The 18,661-nt window shown below is 41.2% G+C and overlaps 1 protein-coding gene across 1 annotated transcript in view; it reads right to left on the reverse strand.

The window, feature by feature from the left end:
• Positions 1-18,661, reverse strand: part of LEF1 (lymphoid enhancer binding factor 1) — a gene marked incomplete at its 5' end in the record, with an annotated part of 106,663 nt that overhangs the window by 9,845 nt on the left and 78,157 nt on the right. Inside the window, 5 exons of the mRNA XM_025212777.1 lie at positions 2,152-2,200; positions 8,913-9,020; positions 12,734-12,896; positions 13,619-13,741; positions 15,470-15,553. Of these exons, the coding sequence (XP_025068562.1) occupies positions 2,152-2,200; positions 8,913-9,020; positions 12,734-12,896; positions 13,619-13,741; positions 15,470-15,553 (527 nt within the window). The remainder of the gene's footprint in view (positions 1-2,151; positions 2,201-8,912; positions 9,021-12,733; positions 12,897-13,618; positions 13,742-15,469; positions 15,554-18,661) is intronic.

Below are 18,661 nucleotides of genomic sequence, written 5' to 3' on the forward strand. Positions count from 1 at the left end.
GAGTGGAGGGAGTTTGGTCTGGGTTTTTTTCAGCCAGTGCTGGAGGGTGGGGTGGGTGGATTGGAGTCCCTCTGAGGTGGGAGGACTCCAATTCATTCACCCCACCCTCTAGCACAGGCTGGGGAACACCCAGAATGAGCTCCCTCTGCTCCCTTTCCCCTCTCCCATTCTGAAAACAGTTCTGGGGCTCAGAGGGAGAAGCGATGTTGCTAGGGGAAACTAACTGCAGGAATCGCAACCAGCAGCTGGATTCTCCAACAGGATGCAGTTTTACTTACTCTTTTCAACATTAGGTTAAAGGATTCAGCATTGCTGTATTACTTACTATTGCCCTTCACAAGTCTGGAGCATGACATGGGCCTACTCTGTTTCATTTGTATATAGCTGATCTCATATTATAACGAATGCTCACAGCCAGGTTTGCAAATATGTCATGTAATTTGTTGATTGCTAAACCTCTTTTTTAAATCCAATGGCTATAAGATTGCTTTTAATGTATGTTTTGACTCCAGATTTCCCTGCCAGTGGTTCTACTACGAGTCATAGAATGGTGCCTGATCTACTATATAAAGTAGACCACAGGAAGTAAAACCTAAAATATGAAGCAGTGACAAAAAATGTGGTTAAAAGCATGGGTGGGGAGCAAGGGAAAAATCTATCAGTATTAACATACATCTTGGAACTAAGAGTGAATTACTTCTTGCATAGTGTCCAGAATCCTTGACCTCTGAAGTTACTATCTTGGCTAATAAGATTATCACTACTTTGGTGGACTCTGTGTCCTGTATAAATAGATTCCAGTACACAAGGAAGAAGCCACAAGTCCTTTCAGTTTCCAGACAGAGAAATTAAATGCCACTCAGACTCTGGTCTGGTATCTAGTAGCATGAGTATAATTAGTTAATATCCACTGTTTAGTTAGTAGCTGTCTACCTGCGGGAAAGATGAGGTAAAGAGAGAAGCATCTCTAAGATACAGAACAGAAGTGGAAACAATATTAAAAAACCTGACACTTAAAACCATAACCACAAGAAAGAAATTCTTAATAGCTGAAACAGTCACATTTCCTTACATCTGGAATTGTGTTAGTATATGTATGGATCATTCAACTATAAAGGCTGAATGAGAAAAGAACAACTAGAACACCCAGCCAGCCAGCATCTTAAAGGCAGGAACACATTAGCTGCATTACTAAAAAAGTGCAAATCTGACCTGTTTCTGACCTATGAATTGTGTGACATCCTGCTGGCTGAAAGGGTTTGCATTGTTTAATGAAACCATCCTTGTGCTTCACAGGCAGACTTGCAGCTAGTCAGTGAGGTATGGTCAGGTTGAAAAACGTAAAGAGGAGATGGGGAATACCTAATAGATAGCCGGTATAAAAACCATCCATAATCAAAATAACATTGACTTTGAGATATGATACTTCTGTAATTTTTTTATAAATTGATATCATTGTAGAATTAAAGGTATGCAAGATGTGTATTTTACAGTTAAATTTGAGCAGGAAATCTTTAGAGATGTTCTTACCATGCTTCAGATGTAGGCAGCTGTCATTCTGGGGCCTGTACCTGTAGAAGATTGTTGTGCTTTAACAAATTTCCATTAAAGAGGTTTTGTTGGGTTTTTTTGCACATTCCAAATAAGTTTTTATGCTATAATTATTACATGGATTTGTTTTCGGTGCTTTTTGTGGTTCTTATACCAGCCATTTTTGTTGGGAGAGTTAATTTTTTCCCCTTTCTTTAAAAAAATAAAAAAAAGAGAGGAAGAGAAGAGACCTCACTGATGCTTCGAGCCAACCTACTAGGCAGTTGTTAGTGTACAAAAATGTAAAGTATGATAAACAATTTGATAGTAGCTACAAAAGTGAAGTGAAAGGTCTATTTAGTTTCCACTAAACCTACACAATATTTGACACATTCACTTATGTCAAAATCAAGATGAGCATGAAAGAAACCAAAGTAAAAGCAAGACAATGATGTTGGCAATGGATACATTCATCTGAAGTTAATATATTTGTGTTTTCTCAAGAAAGAATGCATATTTGACATATTTTTTAAAAGGTGAAACAAAAATAAGTGTTAAAGGAAAACCACCCTAGAGTGAAACTGCACATTTTTAAATATAAGCAAGTCACTTATAACATACCTGATGCTGACTCCTGTAGCTTTTCTCTCTTCCTCTTCTTTTTCTTCCCCTAGAAAAGAAACAGTTTACTATACTATTATATACATTTTCTTCTGACGGGGGTGATAGTATAAATGAATACAATTTCACATCTGAATTGTATTGGCTCTCTGTTTTTTAAACATGGCCAAAAGAGGTTTTTATACCAGTGATTCTCAACCAGGGTACCATGGCACACTATTAGGTGTGCAAACATATTTCACAAGATCAACCCAGAGATTTCAAGTAAGAATCCATGGTGTTAAAAATTGTGACCTGTTGTCTCTGAGTTCTTTGCAACAGAAACACTGCTTTATTATTTTTCCATAGTCAAAAAAATGAAGTGAAAACTAAGAGTCAGCATTTTCTAGGGGATGCCTCAAGTCTAAAAAAGGTTGAGAACCACTCGTATACACAGTTGCCTTCTTACTGGAACACTACCCCAAGAAGTGGGAACCCTGAGGAGCAATGCTTCCTTTTGCCTGAAGGGTTTCAAACTGATGCCCTCCCACTTCCAAGGAGCACAGTCTCCACCAGGCTAACACCCAGTCTAGGATGGAGGCATGCTCCACTTGTCCCATTGCAATGGGGCCACTGTGCACCGGGTCAAACAAAAATGCAAGATTCACAGGGCCAGAAATAGAAGAAGAGAGAGTGTGACTCTAACCCCAAAGATGAGAGCAAGAAGGGTATTCTCCTGGGAGGGGCAGTCCTGGATTTTGATCTTTGCCCTAGTGCTACCTACAGTTAGAGATTACTTTGGGATCCTCCAGAATTACAAAGATATTAAATCCAAAGTAAAATTATAGTGAAAACTCAGCATAAAGGAGGAAACTAAAAATCTATCCACATCTCCACCACCCCCACAATTACTACACCCCACAACAGAGCTATCAGCATCCCTGGATCTTGCAGCTGCACCTCCAGAAATGTTATATATCTCATCCAATGCACCAAATGCCCTGATGGAAAATACGTAGGACAGACCAAACAACAACTGCACACCAGAATGAACACACACCAGAAATCTATCAAAGACAGAAATACCCAATTACCGGTGGGGGCACATTACTCACAGGAGGGCCACTCTCTCCAATCTCTCAGTCCTGATCCTCAAGGGAAACTTACACAACACTTCCCAGAGACGAGCCTATGAGCTCCATTTCATCAACCTGGATACTAGAGATCAGGGACTAAACATAGACATTGGATTTTTGATACATTACAATCTGCCTGGCAACTGACTCCCCAGCCCAGCCCCTGACTTCTTCACTTTTCATTCCATCCAGGAAGAGCACACACCAACTGCTGAAACTTCCTTAGCCTGACAAAGGGTTTTTGAACTCAAAAGCTTGCTTAATAACTATTCTCCAACCATTTGGGTTGGTCTAATAAAAGATATCAAATTCACCCAAGGAACCTTGTCTGCCTATCCCCTAATTAAGACATTTCACTACTGAAGGTGGTACTACCCTTCACGGAGGTTGCATTTTATTCACTTTGTCACATTTGATGGGATTAAATGGTTGCCATGATCAAGAAAGGCAGGTACATCTTGCTCACATTAATGAAGAGACATATTGCATACACTCACTGCTTGCAATTTTGACATTTTAAATCAACTGATAGCAAGGGCTGGCTTGAAATAATGACTTCAAATGCAGTTTGTGTTTACAAGTGACAGAGTCAAATGCTATTGTAAGCAAACAAAGTGTTTGGACAAAGTGATTTGTAAACAGCCTACTTAGCTTTTGGAACCAAATTGTTAATTCAAGAACCTCAAAGCACTTTTTGCAGACATTAGACCCTAAATGCCTTTTTGTGGTGAATATTCTGCCTATTTCAGATGTAAACTAAGGCAGGCCTGTCCCCTTACTTGCCCAGGGTCATGACTTTTTCCCTTTTTTTGCCACCAAATATAATGAATCTGGATACATCCAAGGAAGGATTTAGAGGGAAACAAAGCTCATTCCTAATAGAGTAATTTTGTTAGCAATCTCCTCTTTTCCAATGAGGATATTAATGCAAGTCAGAGGCGGGTTTTTTTGTTCCAGGAATATCATGACAGTGGAAAGACAGAAGGAACTGAAAAGGTGCTTCAGGAAGATTGTCAGTGTCAGTACTACAAATAACAAAGAATGCACTTGGGAAACACTCTTGACATTTCTGAAAGAGCTTGAACAAACCAGACCAACTAAAACAGAGGAGTCATTCTGAGACTGGATTATGTCTAACATTATTTTGTAAACTTCAGACACTAGTGCATTTGCCAGCAGCCACCAAATTTGACAAATTCAACATTTTTTAGATTTTAGGTACTGGAGGAATGTTGTCTTAGCTTTTAGTCTGATCACACAATCAAAGTAATAACCCAAAAAGAAAACACTCAAATGATGGCTGCTCAAAGAGACTGACTGATAAAAATGCTCTCTTCTGAGCTGCTCTGATCATTGCCATCCCACCATATATAGTAAAAGGAAGAGGGACTGCAACAGTGTCCAAAAACATGCCATCCCATAAGATAAGTACACTGTCTGAAAAATGTTGGTCTGTAACAAAGTAAAGTGGGCACAAGTAAGAAAGTAGATAAGAGATACAGATCTGTATATGGCATCTTGTCCTCCTATAGTGTCCATCACTGGGTTGTAAAGAAACTTTAAAAAATAACCACAAATCATAAAGCTTGACTTCAGAAAGCATATGCCAGCCAAAGATGTGTGTGGTAGCCGGGGTGGAAGGAGCACTTGGGGAGGGGTAGCCATAATTGCAGTTCCTAAGTATGTGGTTGCTTTTCAAGCAGGACAGTGGAAATCCTCTTGCTTTTAAATACCTCTTTTATACTACTTATTTATTTGCTTCTGGATGCACTTCAGTATAGGTCTACTAACATAGTTTGGGTATTGGAAACAAAATCCTTATTTATCACATAACAGCTCATCAGCTAATTTACCTGTACTGGTGACTATTTCAATGGCCCCCTCTAGATATTCATGTAAAGGCATGATAGGATTTCATGCATGATCCACACAATAACAGCTGTAGGATCCAGCATCAGATCCTATTGTGCCTTACTGCTGGTGCAGGAAGGGCCCAGGAATACAATCCTGGGCTCCCCTTGCACCAGCATACTAGTAGCAAGCTGCCATGGCTGGGAGTCCCGTCAGCAGACAAGATTCATCCGTGGCAGCCCGAGGACTCCCAGTTGACAGGACTCCCAGCCACAGCAGCCTGTGGGACAGTGCCATGGATCTGAGGGTCATCAGCTGTCGGAGATGCAGCCGCAGTAGTGCCTACTGCAACCCTGGGGCTGAGAGACCTGTCAGCTGATGGAGCTTCCAGCTGCAGGGGCATGGACCCTACAAATGAAAACTGGATAGATACCAGGTATAAAAAAGTTATTACATATTTTCCAGCTCTAACTTTATAGCTGGATGGACCTTTTAAGGCATAATAGTTAATTTGCACATGTAGCTAGTCTAAATTAATTGTGCAATTAACCAGGTAATGTATAGAGGAGGTCAACTTCTGGGGAGTAAAGTACAAAAATGTCATGGCAGGCCCCAGACTGGAAATCACTGTTTTTTCTACCAGAGCATGGAAATGCTCACCTTTGGCATGCTATGAAGTCCATCACTTCATTGGGATTTTGGCTGTGGTGACAGCAACAGGCAATATTTTATATTTACAATTTGATGGGGGTGGGGAAGAGGGATGAGTCTGTATCTATTTGACATTAACCAACTAATTCCAAATAAGTACCTGCACACTCACAAAGTCTGATGGGACACTTAAAAAGCTGGAAACTCCAAAAACAGGAGTGCCCTTATCTGAAGTATCATTAACCACCAAGCATCTCAGCATGGCATTTTTGCCTCATGGCCAAACATGACTATTAGTACGCTCCTAGCTGGACTTGAACATAATGATGGTGCTGCCATGGAGACATAAACTAGGTGTGCTGCCATGGAGAGATGTTATGGCAGTCCAATCGGATCTACTTTTGGAGCTGTCCAGACAGACCAACAGCATAAGATACCTAGTTTATTCATCCGTATTCCCTCACCCATTGCTGTTTCTACTATACAAGACATTGTTACAGGTACTGCACTGCTTCCCTCTGTCAACCTATGGACCACTGCTCAGCAGATCATGCAACTACACAAGGAGCCTGAATGAGTTGCAGCTTGGAACATGCTTTGGAAATGAGAACGCTATGGTGAGATGCACAAACACTGTGATGCAAGAGAAGAGCCTACAAATAAGCAATACAGGCTAATCTCTGACTGGAGATGGGGCTTAAGAAAGTAGCAAATGTGCTATCAAAAGTGGGAATCGGAGGGGGAAAGTATTTGCTTTGGTGACTTTCAAACGGCTTCTGACAACACTTTCATTGCCAAGAGCCTTCCCCAAAGAGTCTAAGTTCACAAATAAATACCTGAAGACATAGGTACTTCCGGACCTGGGCCCTATTACTTTAGCAGTCAAGCACTAAAACCACCTTGTATAGTAAATGCAGCTATCCAGTTTTTACTGAAGGAAAACTACAAATGAGAAACTAAGGCCTTGGAGAAATGCTATATCTGTAGAGCTGTAGATGCCCTTTCAGTGCTGAAAATAGCAAGTGTGTGTATGCCCATACTCTCTGTAGTGTCACAAAATGATATATCTGCCACAAAAAGTTCCTGTGTTAAACAGGAACATCTCTGCAGCACTACATTTTATAGTGCCACATATAACACAATGAGAGTTACATATAGAGCTACAGGCGGGCAGTTTTTTGGTGCCCCCCAACTTCCTACAGTGCTCCACTCTGCCTCCTCGCTCCAAGGGCTCGTTCCCTGACAACCAGCAGTGAAGACAGCTGAAGCCCAGCCAGGACCTGGAGCTGCAGCTCTGCTTGCTGCCACAATCCATCACTGAACCAGTGGTTTTGGCAGAGAGCTGCTGCCACTTCAGGGGTAGGAGGGGGTGAGAAGAGATGCCAAGAACCCAGAGTAGCAACTATCAAAGACATTCTGATTCTCCCTTCCTCTCCCCTGTTGAGGAAGGGAGACTGAGAAGGCTGTCAGTGATCAGTCTTACTGAAAGACTCCTGTGAGGGCAGGGAGAGTGAAGAAGCAGTGATTTATCACACCCTTGATAGTACACCACTGTGGCAACTTTGGCACTGCAGCCAGGGGGCCCCAAACACAAGTACACCCCCATTGGACTGTACTTTTGTAGCGCTACAAGGTGCTAAGACACTGCAATACTACAAATAAATGTGCCCCCCAAGCCTAAGAGCATTTGATATAAAAAAAACAAACGATGAAACAGGGAATGGAATCCACATCTCAGGGTCAGATTCCTCTTTCTGGAGGATCACAGGATTTATGTTTTATCACACAGCACACAAGCACGAGGCATTTGATCTTTTAGAACAACTACCAAGCACAGAGGTTTGTAAAACTCATGGCTCTTCATAAATCAATGGGTGATGATAGTGGTAGGCTACATTTTTCAAGGCACTACAATCTCAGCTTTCCACTAGGTTCCTGGAAAGCTCAATTCCATCTGAATATTTACTCACAAAACACAACGATAAGCCACAATGGATAAGGGCCTGATTTTGGCAAGTTGATCTTTTACCTATAGGAACAGTAACTTAACATGAAGTTTAAAACTACATCCAAGATGTGCATCTTATTATTAAACAGTGTAAATCCTGGCCTCTACTTTAGATCTTAACTATGGTTTTCATCAGGTATAGCCATAGCAACACCCTTGCATGGTCCCTTTTGTTTGGGAATATTAGGAACTTTAGCATGCTTAGGAAAGAAAACTTCTTAGTTCTGTTAAATGTAAACATGGAACAAATATGAAACATGAAAAAATATTAATATTTTTAATAGGTTGGGGGACTCTTTGAGGGTTTTATTGTTTGAAAAAAAAAAAAAAAGAAACCTGCCAAATTTTGTAGGCTTTATTTTTCCAAAAATGAACTATATTTGGGAAATGTGAAATTCAAATTTGTTTTTGGAAAAAAGATGAGCTTCTATCACATTCAATATTAGATTTTCGTACAGGGAAGTAGTTACTCTTCTCAAATCTAATGAGCACAAGATTTTATGAAGAACCAATGACCAAACACAAATGCAAGAAAACGTCAAATTAAATTTGAAAAATATCACGATTTCAATATATCCGTACATAATGACATGGATCATCAGGTATTTCATATGGTATTATCAGAAAATTCTTTACAGGTTGTTTATAGCTTGTTCTGTCATTTGGTTGCTGAATTCCATACAAATAAATACATCAGAAAATTCTAAAATAAATTATTCTTTGTGTTAAATGAGGGGGAGTGTTATCATTTGCAAAAGAAAATGAATCAATCTATGACTACAGTTTCTAAATCTTAAAGTGCAAGAGCACCGAGCTTTAAGTAAAGATTTTCACAGAAGCTTTGAAAACTTCGGACACTAAAAATTCTTTAGTAAAAATAAAAAAGAATTAACACCTTGAAAATCTCCGATTTATTTCTACACCTCCCCATCCAACAACAACATTCTAGTTCGTAAATATGAGTGAATAGTACTAATGCAATAAAAGATTAGGATTCTCCTCATAGACAAATACATATACGGCTAACATAGATCCCCTTGACTGTCTTTATTTCCTGAGTGTTTCCCAATTAAAAAAAAAAATATTTAGGTAAAGGAAACAAATAGTTGAAAAGACCCATCAAGCAAGTGGCTTACATAGTTGTCTCTTGCAGACCAGCCTGGATAAAGCTGCATGTGTAGCTGCCTTTCTTTACGAGCTAGTTCATAATATTTAGCTTGTTCTTCACGGGAGAGAGCGTGCCACTGCAAATAAAATAAACACAGCATTAAACCAGGAAATGCCTCATACCCAAGAAATGCATGTCACAAACAAGTGTTTCTTTGACCTTTATTTCATCCTTTCCCATTGCAAAGAAGTAATTTGCTAGTGATTATGAACACCTGCATTTCCTAACCAGTTTTTGGGCACTTTGTCAGCATTACAACTGCCAACTGCCTGGAGCTAGACAAAAAAATTATTTATAGAACTACAGGACTCTCCAAGTGATCTACTCATAAAGCCATGTTCTCTGACCATCACATAAAAAGCTCTGTTTTATTATGGCCACTGTAGCCAAAGATGTCTTCATGTGATCATCTCCTTTCCACGTGTTTATGAAAACACAAGAGTGTTCCTCTAGTCTCTCAATTCTAATGTAACGCCTGGTAAATGAACTGCAGAATGAACAGTGCAGGGGCAGCGGTAGGGGCTGCCTTTCTGTTTGGTTAGCATCATGCACGATTCTTTTACAAGCCATTTTAAAGTCATCAATGGCAAGGAAGTCCAGACAGCCAAAGTACACCCTCACAGTCCCGCACTGCAACTCAGAGTGTGACCTAATGTATTCCCCAACTGCCCCCCTGTAAATGTCAAGCCTTGATCCAGCTTTACCCTGACTCTGCCCCTGCATGCAATAGGAGAAACAGCAATGCAAAAGTTTCTATGACACCAGAGGACCCTTTTCTTTACACATACTTCACTTCGAAGAAGGCCAAAGAAAGATGCTTTGCTCTCTTAACCACTTTTAAAATACTGAAATTGAATTGTCAAAGTGGCAACATGAACTACCTAAGTCAGTATCTGGCAATTTTGTACTTGCTGCTGCACCTATGAGAACATTAACTGAAGAGATGGGGGGGGGGGCGTATTTTATATCTGCTGAGTTAAGTTTAGTTTGCTATACAGGGCCATTTTCTTGTTGGTTTGAATTTCTCACACAACATAGGAGAAAATTTGAAACACGAAAAAGCTATAGGCAGGTAACTAAAACTACTTTTAGCAGATGATTAATATGTTGGGTCAGTCTCATCTTACTGCCTTGTTTTGTGACCCTCACATCTAATACAAACTAAGTGTTTACTATGTTTTCATCTGGCATGTTTTATTATGCAACTAACCATAACACATGCAACTTATTTACTGCTTTCTGCCATGCTCCGCACAAGACGCTGGAATACTAGTGTATAAAACATTCCAGAGGAACTAGCATTCAATGTCTCTTCATATAAGCAAGAACAATGGCAACCCAAGTAAAAGAAAAGTAACATCTGAAGAACAAACTGCACACAAAGAATGCGATTCATGGAGCAGGTAGATCCAACTAAGGCAGCCAGCTTTCACTAGACCAAGAGGCTAAGCTAGAAAGGTCAGTCTGCTTCAACTAGCTGTCAGTTTAGGCATTTCTGCTCCAGTGCACCTGAAGTGAAAATGTTTAAGAAAATAAGAGAATGGCCGCATTTTCTGGAGAGATTATGCAGTTGAAAGCAAAACTACTGAAACTAGCTGTTTAACCACAGGCTTGAAGGTTAAAATACTTTCTGATAAGGGAAACCTGTCTTTCTCATCGAGACTTCATAGAAAGTTTACAGGTTATTTGGAGACGTGCACCTGCAGGGCCATGAGAAGTTTCATTTTATTCCCTAGAGTCAAGGTCACGTAGCTGCTTCTGATGTGGCACTGCTGAATGAGTTCAATTTCTCACAGGCTTAAAGTCTTGTCAGTCAAACTCCTATGCTATCCAACAACAAAAATGGGATTTCCAAATCCTGCGTAAAATTTGCTTACATGAATACAGAGATGCCTTTGAAACCAAAGATTCATATTTCTTGGAGGTTAGGTATTCAATGTTCAAATTAGAGATATGTTTACTATTAATAAGATAAATGATTAAATTCCAAGCAAGATCATTTAGAGTTAAGGATGCAAATGTAGTCTGAACAAGACCCTCATTTGTGGAAATTGTATTAAGTGTGGAGTCAGCAGTAAAGGGACAACTGTAGCCTAGATATACAGGTGTTATTGCTGCATTTCTTGGCTTTTACAGGCATAAGACAATGAGCTAAATTTTATTTCCTCATTATCTTATGCATTTTTGTTTTTATTAAGAAAAAAATATTGTTAGGAGCCATTATGCACCTAAGTGGCCTTGTTATATGAGCTAATTCTGAACAGGGGACCATAAAGCCAAAGGTTTTATTAGATTTGGCAGTTTTTCATGAGGATTTGTTACATATTCTTGTGGGGGGATGCAGCTGTTAACAGTTTTTACCACCTCCCACACAAGCTACCTATTTAAAATCTAGACCCTGGGGAGGCTCCAGGAACAGGAACTCTTTTCATTTGCAGGTAGAGTTCTCTCACAGGGGTCATGGTTCCTACCATACTATGGCACCTTGCACGGTTTTTCAGTTCACAGACTAGAAGCTCTCTAGATGAGGAATGATGCCCAACTCCAAGTTGCACATGCAATGAAATGATGACAGTGTGGTGTAAAGAAATTTAGGACAGACAGTACATAGGTCATGTAGATAACCAGGGTGAGCACACAGTCGTTTTTGGGCCATTAATCAGAAAGTAATCAAAAGCTAAATAAATTTGTTCTGATGGCATCATTTGTCATCATTCTTACTGGCATCACTGCAAGTTTGCTGCACGTTATGCTAACAACAGCCTGGGCAAAAGTGCTGAGGCATGAGAGAGGAAGATGATAATACCAGGGCATCAAGGGTATGACTGGAGAGGTCATGAAGGGTATGACTCAAGAATGACTGAAGAAGATATTAATGAACGTTATCAGCAGGGCCGTGAACATAGTCACAAGAAACTTGTTTGATATGATCAAAAAGGAGTCGTCAGTGAAGTGATTCAAAGAGAGAGCAGAAAGAAGGAAGTGATTTTCAATGCAAGCCACTTCTGATATTTTGGTAGTTGCATTTCACATGCGTCCTGTTCCCTCTGAATGTCCATCAAGATGACTAGAAAAATAGGTTATAGGAGTCAAAAAAGGAGCGGCGTATGTTTCCTGTTAGTTGGGGAAGCAAGTCTTCAGACTTGAATAGAATGACAAGTCTTCCCTGGTTAAGCTTGAGCAAGATTTCCATTTTAAAAGATGAACTAGCCTGGGTGCCCTAAAATCCACATGCTTATTTGTCTAGAAAATTGCTATGCTGCATAGGAATATTGGGCAGTGTTGGTGGTCCACAGTAGGGAGACATTTAAACATCTGATTCCAAAGACGCAATATCCTTAAAAACAGCATTTACATAATCACCTCATTCTTCTAATTTTTGGGAGTCACACCTGGTCTTGGCTAGCCCATTCATACTGAGCATGGATAATTGTAAGAGAAGTCTCTGGTACTCACTCCCTGGAGTTTGTATTTTACTTCTAAATTTACAGGGAGTGTAATTTAGGTGCAGTGAGCTGATAAACATCAATAACATGCATATTGAAGGGGGAAGTGGGAGAATCACAACTAAACATAAGAAAGTCTAATTTGATGATATATTTAACTTTCTTGCATGAACCAGATGAAGCTAATTTTAGGTTTCATACCCTGGACTCCTATTCACTTATTTAATCATTGTAAACTAGTCAATGCATCAAGCAGAAAGTTAGCCTTTGCATCTTCTAAAGAGATTCATAGGCCAATTACTAGTGTACGCACACATATACACAGATATATTACTGTACATACCCTTCTGCCAAGAATCTGGTTGATAGCTGCGCTCTCTTTCAGAGTACACTCCGCTACAACATTTGCTCTCATTTCTTTCATATACAACATGAAAGCATTCAGAGGTTTCTTAATGTGAGGTCTTTTTGGCTCTTGCTCTTTTCTCTGTTCATGCTGAGGCTTCCTAAAACGTGGTGGGGGGAAAAAAGATAGCAACTATTTACCTTTAGCCTAAAATATATTGAGAGGGAAATTTCTACGCTTCAAGTCCAGATTGTGTGTACTATTGTGCGTTGAATTCAAATTGCCAAGTCTGAGCTATGACTGCAGCTCCTGAACTTATTGTTTTTAATGAATGAATTTAGTGTTCAAGGAGCTGGTTTGGCAGCCATATCCAACTGGTGAAGTCTGTTTCACCAATAAACCTAAGTCCACCTTTGTAGCAGCAACAGTAAGGTCCACACCTCTTTGCCAGCAACTTTTCCACAATACTCCAAAGGCAACCGCCATAGGTGAAAGGGTAGTTCAGTTTCTTTGCCCATTTGCTTCTTGGACCTTTTGCACTCAACTGCTAAACAGAATGCCAATTATAGTGGGGACTTCTGATCTAGGGATTCATGAACTGATGATCAGGTAGTTTATCTTCAGATAGGCCACCAACTGGCCACCAGCTTTTGGCAGCTATTGCCCTGAATCAGATTCAAGGTAGTGGTCTGGAAGACAAGCCTCCCTACCTTTTCACTCCTCCAAGAAGACATTCACTTCCCTTCCTTAGTGTTAATAAAGAGTCAGAATTCAGAGCACTCGTGAAAGACACTGGTTTTGTTTAACTCTTCAGCCCTACTTTTAACTACAGACTTTTGAAGTGTTTTCAGAGTAAGGGCTAGTGCAGAAAGGCAGACTCACACATGCATTAGTTCGCTGTCATTGTGCGGATGTTCTTGTTTGACTTGAGGTGTTACAATAGCTGGATGAGGGATTCCAGTTGTGTGAGGGCCTGGAGGTCCAGGAATCATATGATGTGAAAACCTAGGAAAAGAAAACAAGTACAGAGATTCATAACAATAGCAAAGACTGGTTGAGAACAGTAAGATGCCTCAAACACTATTTAATAAGAATGTGTAAAAATTACTTGCCTAAGATTTGTGCATTGTATCTGGTTTATTTCAAAATCAGGTCAACATTTTGGTTTCAACAATGTATGTTGTTACCTTTCAGGTGAAGAGTTTGACAATGCACATGCAGAAATGCAACACATACTGTTGCACTGGATAACAATAGAAGTACACATTCCTCAACCAAAACCTGCATGGCCACACCAGCATATCAACACTCTTAGAATATCCACCACCAGCCAACACAAAGAGAGGGAACTGCCATGCAGCACAAACCAAAAGGGAAGAAGAGTCCTTAAAAAAAAATCCCATAGATGATTTTTTTTCACTTTATTTTGAAAAGCAAGTGATTCTGTCTTGAAAGTGAAGTGATAGTCTTAGATAATTAATTTTGGCTACACCTATCATAAACTCAGAGCATTTTTTACTACTTCAAGCAAAACTACAGTATTCTGGGGAAAGGAAGACAACTGGTTCTTGTACTATCAACCCTTCTTTTCACTGTGCAAGGGTGCCAAAAAAAAGTCCTCCAAAACAACTGAGCTCAGTCCTGGAGATAGTGAATTTTGTTACCTCAATCCAGTAAAGTACTTAAGCACATGTTTAATTTTAAGCCTAAAAACAGTCCAGTCCCAATGACATTAAAGCAAGAACACGCTTCAGTGGGTTTGCTAGACTGAGGATGAAGCAGGCAGCCTTTTGCAGGATCAAGTTCCTCTGACTCCATACTATAGCCATTGTGTGAGAAAACTCAGTAATCAAACAAAATGGGGTGATATTTTTGTTATGGAGTAGAGTAGGTATCTTTTTTTCTCAGACACTTTAACTAAGCCACGCCTGCTGCTCACCTACAAAGGAGTAAGGAAAACATGATTAGCCTCTAGAACCCATTATTAAGAAGGGGTGACTGCCATCATGTATGACTTGGACGATCTGAACCCCAGCGTAAGATACACATCTTCTTAAAAGGGCACACAAAATGCAGGAATGGTATTTGCAACCTTGCGTACATCAAGCACAGGATGCAGAAGCCGCCTTTCCAGAGTGCAAAGCATTACACAGAGAAGGTTCTGAGTGTGGCATGGCCAAGTTTCAGTTAGCACTGCTTGATTGCATTTAATATGGAGACACAGTGCCTGATTCACACACCAGTGTAGACTGACCTTGTTAGCATCGCTTTCAAGAGCTCTGGGCTAAGAAACACCTACTTTTATAGTACGTTTCTGAATGGAATGGTACCCAAACTATTCAAGGCAAACTGCAGAATTAAAGTACAGAATCTAAACTTGGAACAGCGTATTTTATCTGACTTCACACTTAGGGAAGCGTTCTACTATGCTGTGGCTAAACAGTGAACTATTTTTGCACATTTTAGAAAAAGTGATTTGAATATTAAAAATACTTACAAATTGTATTTTTAACTAATTCTATTATGTCAGTGGCTGCTTGGAAAACGTGAAATGAGACCAGTGTGGGATCCAGGCAAAACTGTATGTGCACAAACATGTTATATAAAAATTATGCGTAAGTTTTTAGCTGACTGAAAAGCAAGCAAAGGCAGACTAAGATGCAAGCAGAAGACCAACTTGCCCTTTAATGCCAGCAGTTACTCCCCAGTCAGTCATTCAGCTCCTACACCTACCTGGACATGGAAGGGTCGACTGAGAGTGAGGATGGGTAGGGCTGCCTAAATCCACTCGAGATGGGATATACAGGCTGACCTTGCCTGAGGTCACAGAAGAAAGGAACCCATCAATAATATGATACTGTGTTAAGTTACTCTAGAGTTACAGACACCTGATGGGATCTTGGGGTTACAGCATAAGAATTTATCTGCAGTGTATTATTGCTAGTAAGTGACCACCCACCTGCATTGTAAGATTTCTCTCCCTCTCCCCACAGAAAAATTGCTGTCTACTTTTAATGTACTTACATAAGCATGCTATAACACGAATACAAGTTCAGAAAGAATATTTGATCCAGCTTCAAAAGACAAAACCCAATCAATTCCATTCAAGCAGTTATTGACATATTTAATTGTTAAACCAAAACTAAAAGATGGCTTTGTCAAAGCTGATGGCCTTTATAATGCTCAGGGCAACAGTTTTCACACTTTTAAGTGAGTGTATGTTGCAGGACAGGCAGTGCTTAAAAGCAGGAAGGAGGGGAGAAAAAAGGTGATGGAAACCTTGGTAATGCTGTTGTGCAGAAGCGAACCAGAAGAAGCAACACTTAATGGACTGGGGGCATGTCCAAGCATGTGAGAGCACTGCTGACCAGATTCTCCCCAAACTTTACAAGTTAACTAGTCTCTCCTTCTCTTTACATCTTGGTCTAGTTACGTTTCCATCTCCCCCACCCCAATCATCACATCAAGAAACTATTCAGCATTTGACCAAAGCTGGAAAATAAATGGTACAAATCATCTTGCAGGAGTAGAGAGTGGCCATTCAGCCAGACCAATGATTTTGTTTGAATCACGTGCTTCCACATTTTAATTCCCTCCGTGATATTACCTTGCTACGGGGCTTTCAGCACATGATTTCAGGCCTGATCCAACAGAGTACAGAGCACAGCCTGCCAGGTGTCGAACACCCAAAGCTCACAGGATGCTCAGCACTTCACCTATTCTGGTCTGCCTGGGTATCTTTTCCTCGCGCTAAACCTGAATGCTTGCACTTCCCTACCATGAACGCATTTGTGCAAGACCTGAGGGAAGCAGCATGATTCATTTGGCAGGACAAAAATCTGAGCCCAGGAAGGTGGATGCTAAATTTACATAAGCTGCCCCTGTCCTCAATATTCCATTTTTCCTGCATAAGTACATATTTCTCAGCGGTTCTAAAGGGCTCAAGGATCCTTCAGCATCAGAGGGGCTACATCATATTTCACTGTTACATGACCAAGTGGCACTTACATGCCCCATAACTGCAACTTCTGGTGCTCATGCAGTTTGATTCTATTTGCACGTGCATAGCAACACTTGCCTTGAGCTTCTGTCTCAGCATACTCAGAAAATTGCACTCTGGTTGTGTGTAGGCACCCAAGCAGAACTGAATTGCCCAGGCTCACACATAATGTTGTGCAAGTCCCAAAACTTTCGATGCAGAAAAACCACAACTAGCAGGTGTCTGGAAGAGGCAGCCCTTCCACCTTCTAACCCAATAGCCTTATGGTTACAGTACTTGCTCAGGCCCAGGGCTCTAGGCCCCTCTCCCACCCTCCAAGAGGTTTTGATGCCACTGTACCTGGCCCTTCCCAACAAATGTGCTTTCACCACCAGGTTGTAGGCACTCTTCATTCTTCCCCTTGAAGCTGACCCACTGGGCAGCAGGAAGGGAAGATACCATATTTTCTTGCATACTGCATGCCCCCAAATAAAAGACACACTTTGTGTTTAGGAAGGCTGAATGAAGAAAAAGATTTTTCTAGAGTTCTGGCTACACAGAGCAGGGACAGAGCCTAATCTTCAGCTTGTTCACCCTCCCTTTCCTCTTTAGGAAAATGCTACAGTTTTAACCCTTTCTCAGCTGAATTGTCAGCAGCTCTTCCCTGCTCAGACAAAGGCTGAAACTAACTGCTGCTGCTGGAGACCAGACTCCATGGGCAGAACTAGAATTTTGGAAAAGAGCTAAAAACAATCTACAGGGCTGTGAATTAAGAGGAGAGAGACTGGGAGTATCTAACACACAGCAAAATTGCTGAAGAAAGGATAGCATCATGATTAGGAATATCAAGGCCATTAGAAAGGAGTATTTCAGGTCACAAACACCTATGGCATTAAAAGTGAGCAACAGGAATCGGGTAGAACGTGGGTATCTAACATATTGTCTATGTGCTGCATCCAACCTGTGGAGCCAGCCTGTGGGTCTCGGATTGACCCTGCACATAGAGCTGGTTTGGCACACAGGCTAGACCTGACACTACAGGTGCTGCATGCAGCACAGAGGTCTGTCCGGGATGTGTGTTGCATGCGGCACCCACGCTAAATCGTTCGGATCAGGCTGCACTAGAGCTAGCATGCAGAGTCACTCTGGCAAGGTGCCACATGCAGTGTGCACCCCATGCTGGCCTCTGTGCCTCCTGCAGCACGCACAGCCAGCCCAGTCCAGTGTGCCACGTACAGCACACACCAGCCCTGCTCCAAGGCTTGCATGGGGCTAGCACAGAGCTGCAGGGGCAACCTGCTAGACCAACTCTGCATGCTAGCTCCAGCAGACACAGACAGCCTGGGGCCCAATCCAGGCCAGCCCCACAGCCAGCACACATCCCATGCTGGCCCCATGAACCACATACAGAGGGAGCCCCAGAACAAGGCAGACATATACTGCACATAGCGCGTGAGGCTGAACCGGCCACACACATTGCTTGAGGCACCCTGCTGGACCAGCCCTGCATGCTAGATCCGGCACTGCCTAACCCTGATCACGGACCAGCCCAGCAACCTTTATGCGGTTGGATCAGTTAGACCCCTGAGATAGATTATAACAAGGCATGAAGTCAATTAACTTCCTCAGTACAATACTTCCTGAATAAAAATGCCACTTCTGTTGCCAAGCAATTGGTTTTAAACTCTGGGTGGAGCAAGAATCTAAGTGAGGTGTGGCTGCTTAGCTGTGGATCTGCCCCTGCTGGGCTCTGCTTCCCCCTCCAAGCAGTTGCTGGACAAAGAGAAGGAAAAGTAGCAGCAGCCATCTTACAACATCTCCATGCTTCTATTCTGGGTAGAAAAATGAGCTTTCATGCTTAATGCTCACCCCAGATATGGAAGGCTCATTTTGGGGAGGAAAGATGCACGTAGTATGCAAGTAAATATGGTATACAAAGTTAGGAG

Source organism: Alligator sinensis, unplaced genomic scaffold, assembly GCF_000455745.1.
Source record: "Alligator sinensis unplaced genomic scaffold, ASM45574v1 scaffold66_1, whole genome shotgun sequence".
NCBI lineage: Eukaryota > Metazoa > Chordata > Crocodylia > Alligatoridae > Alligator > Alligator sinensis.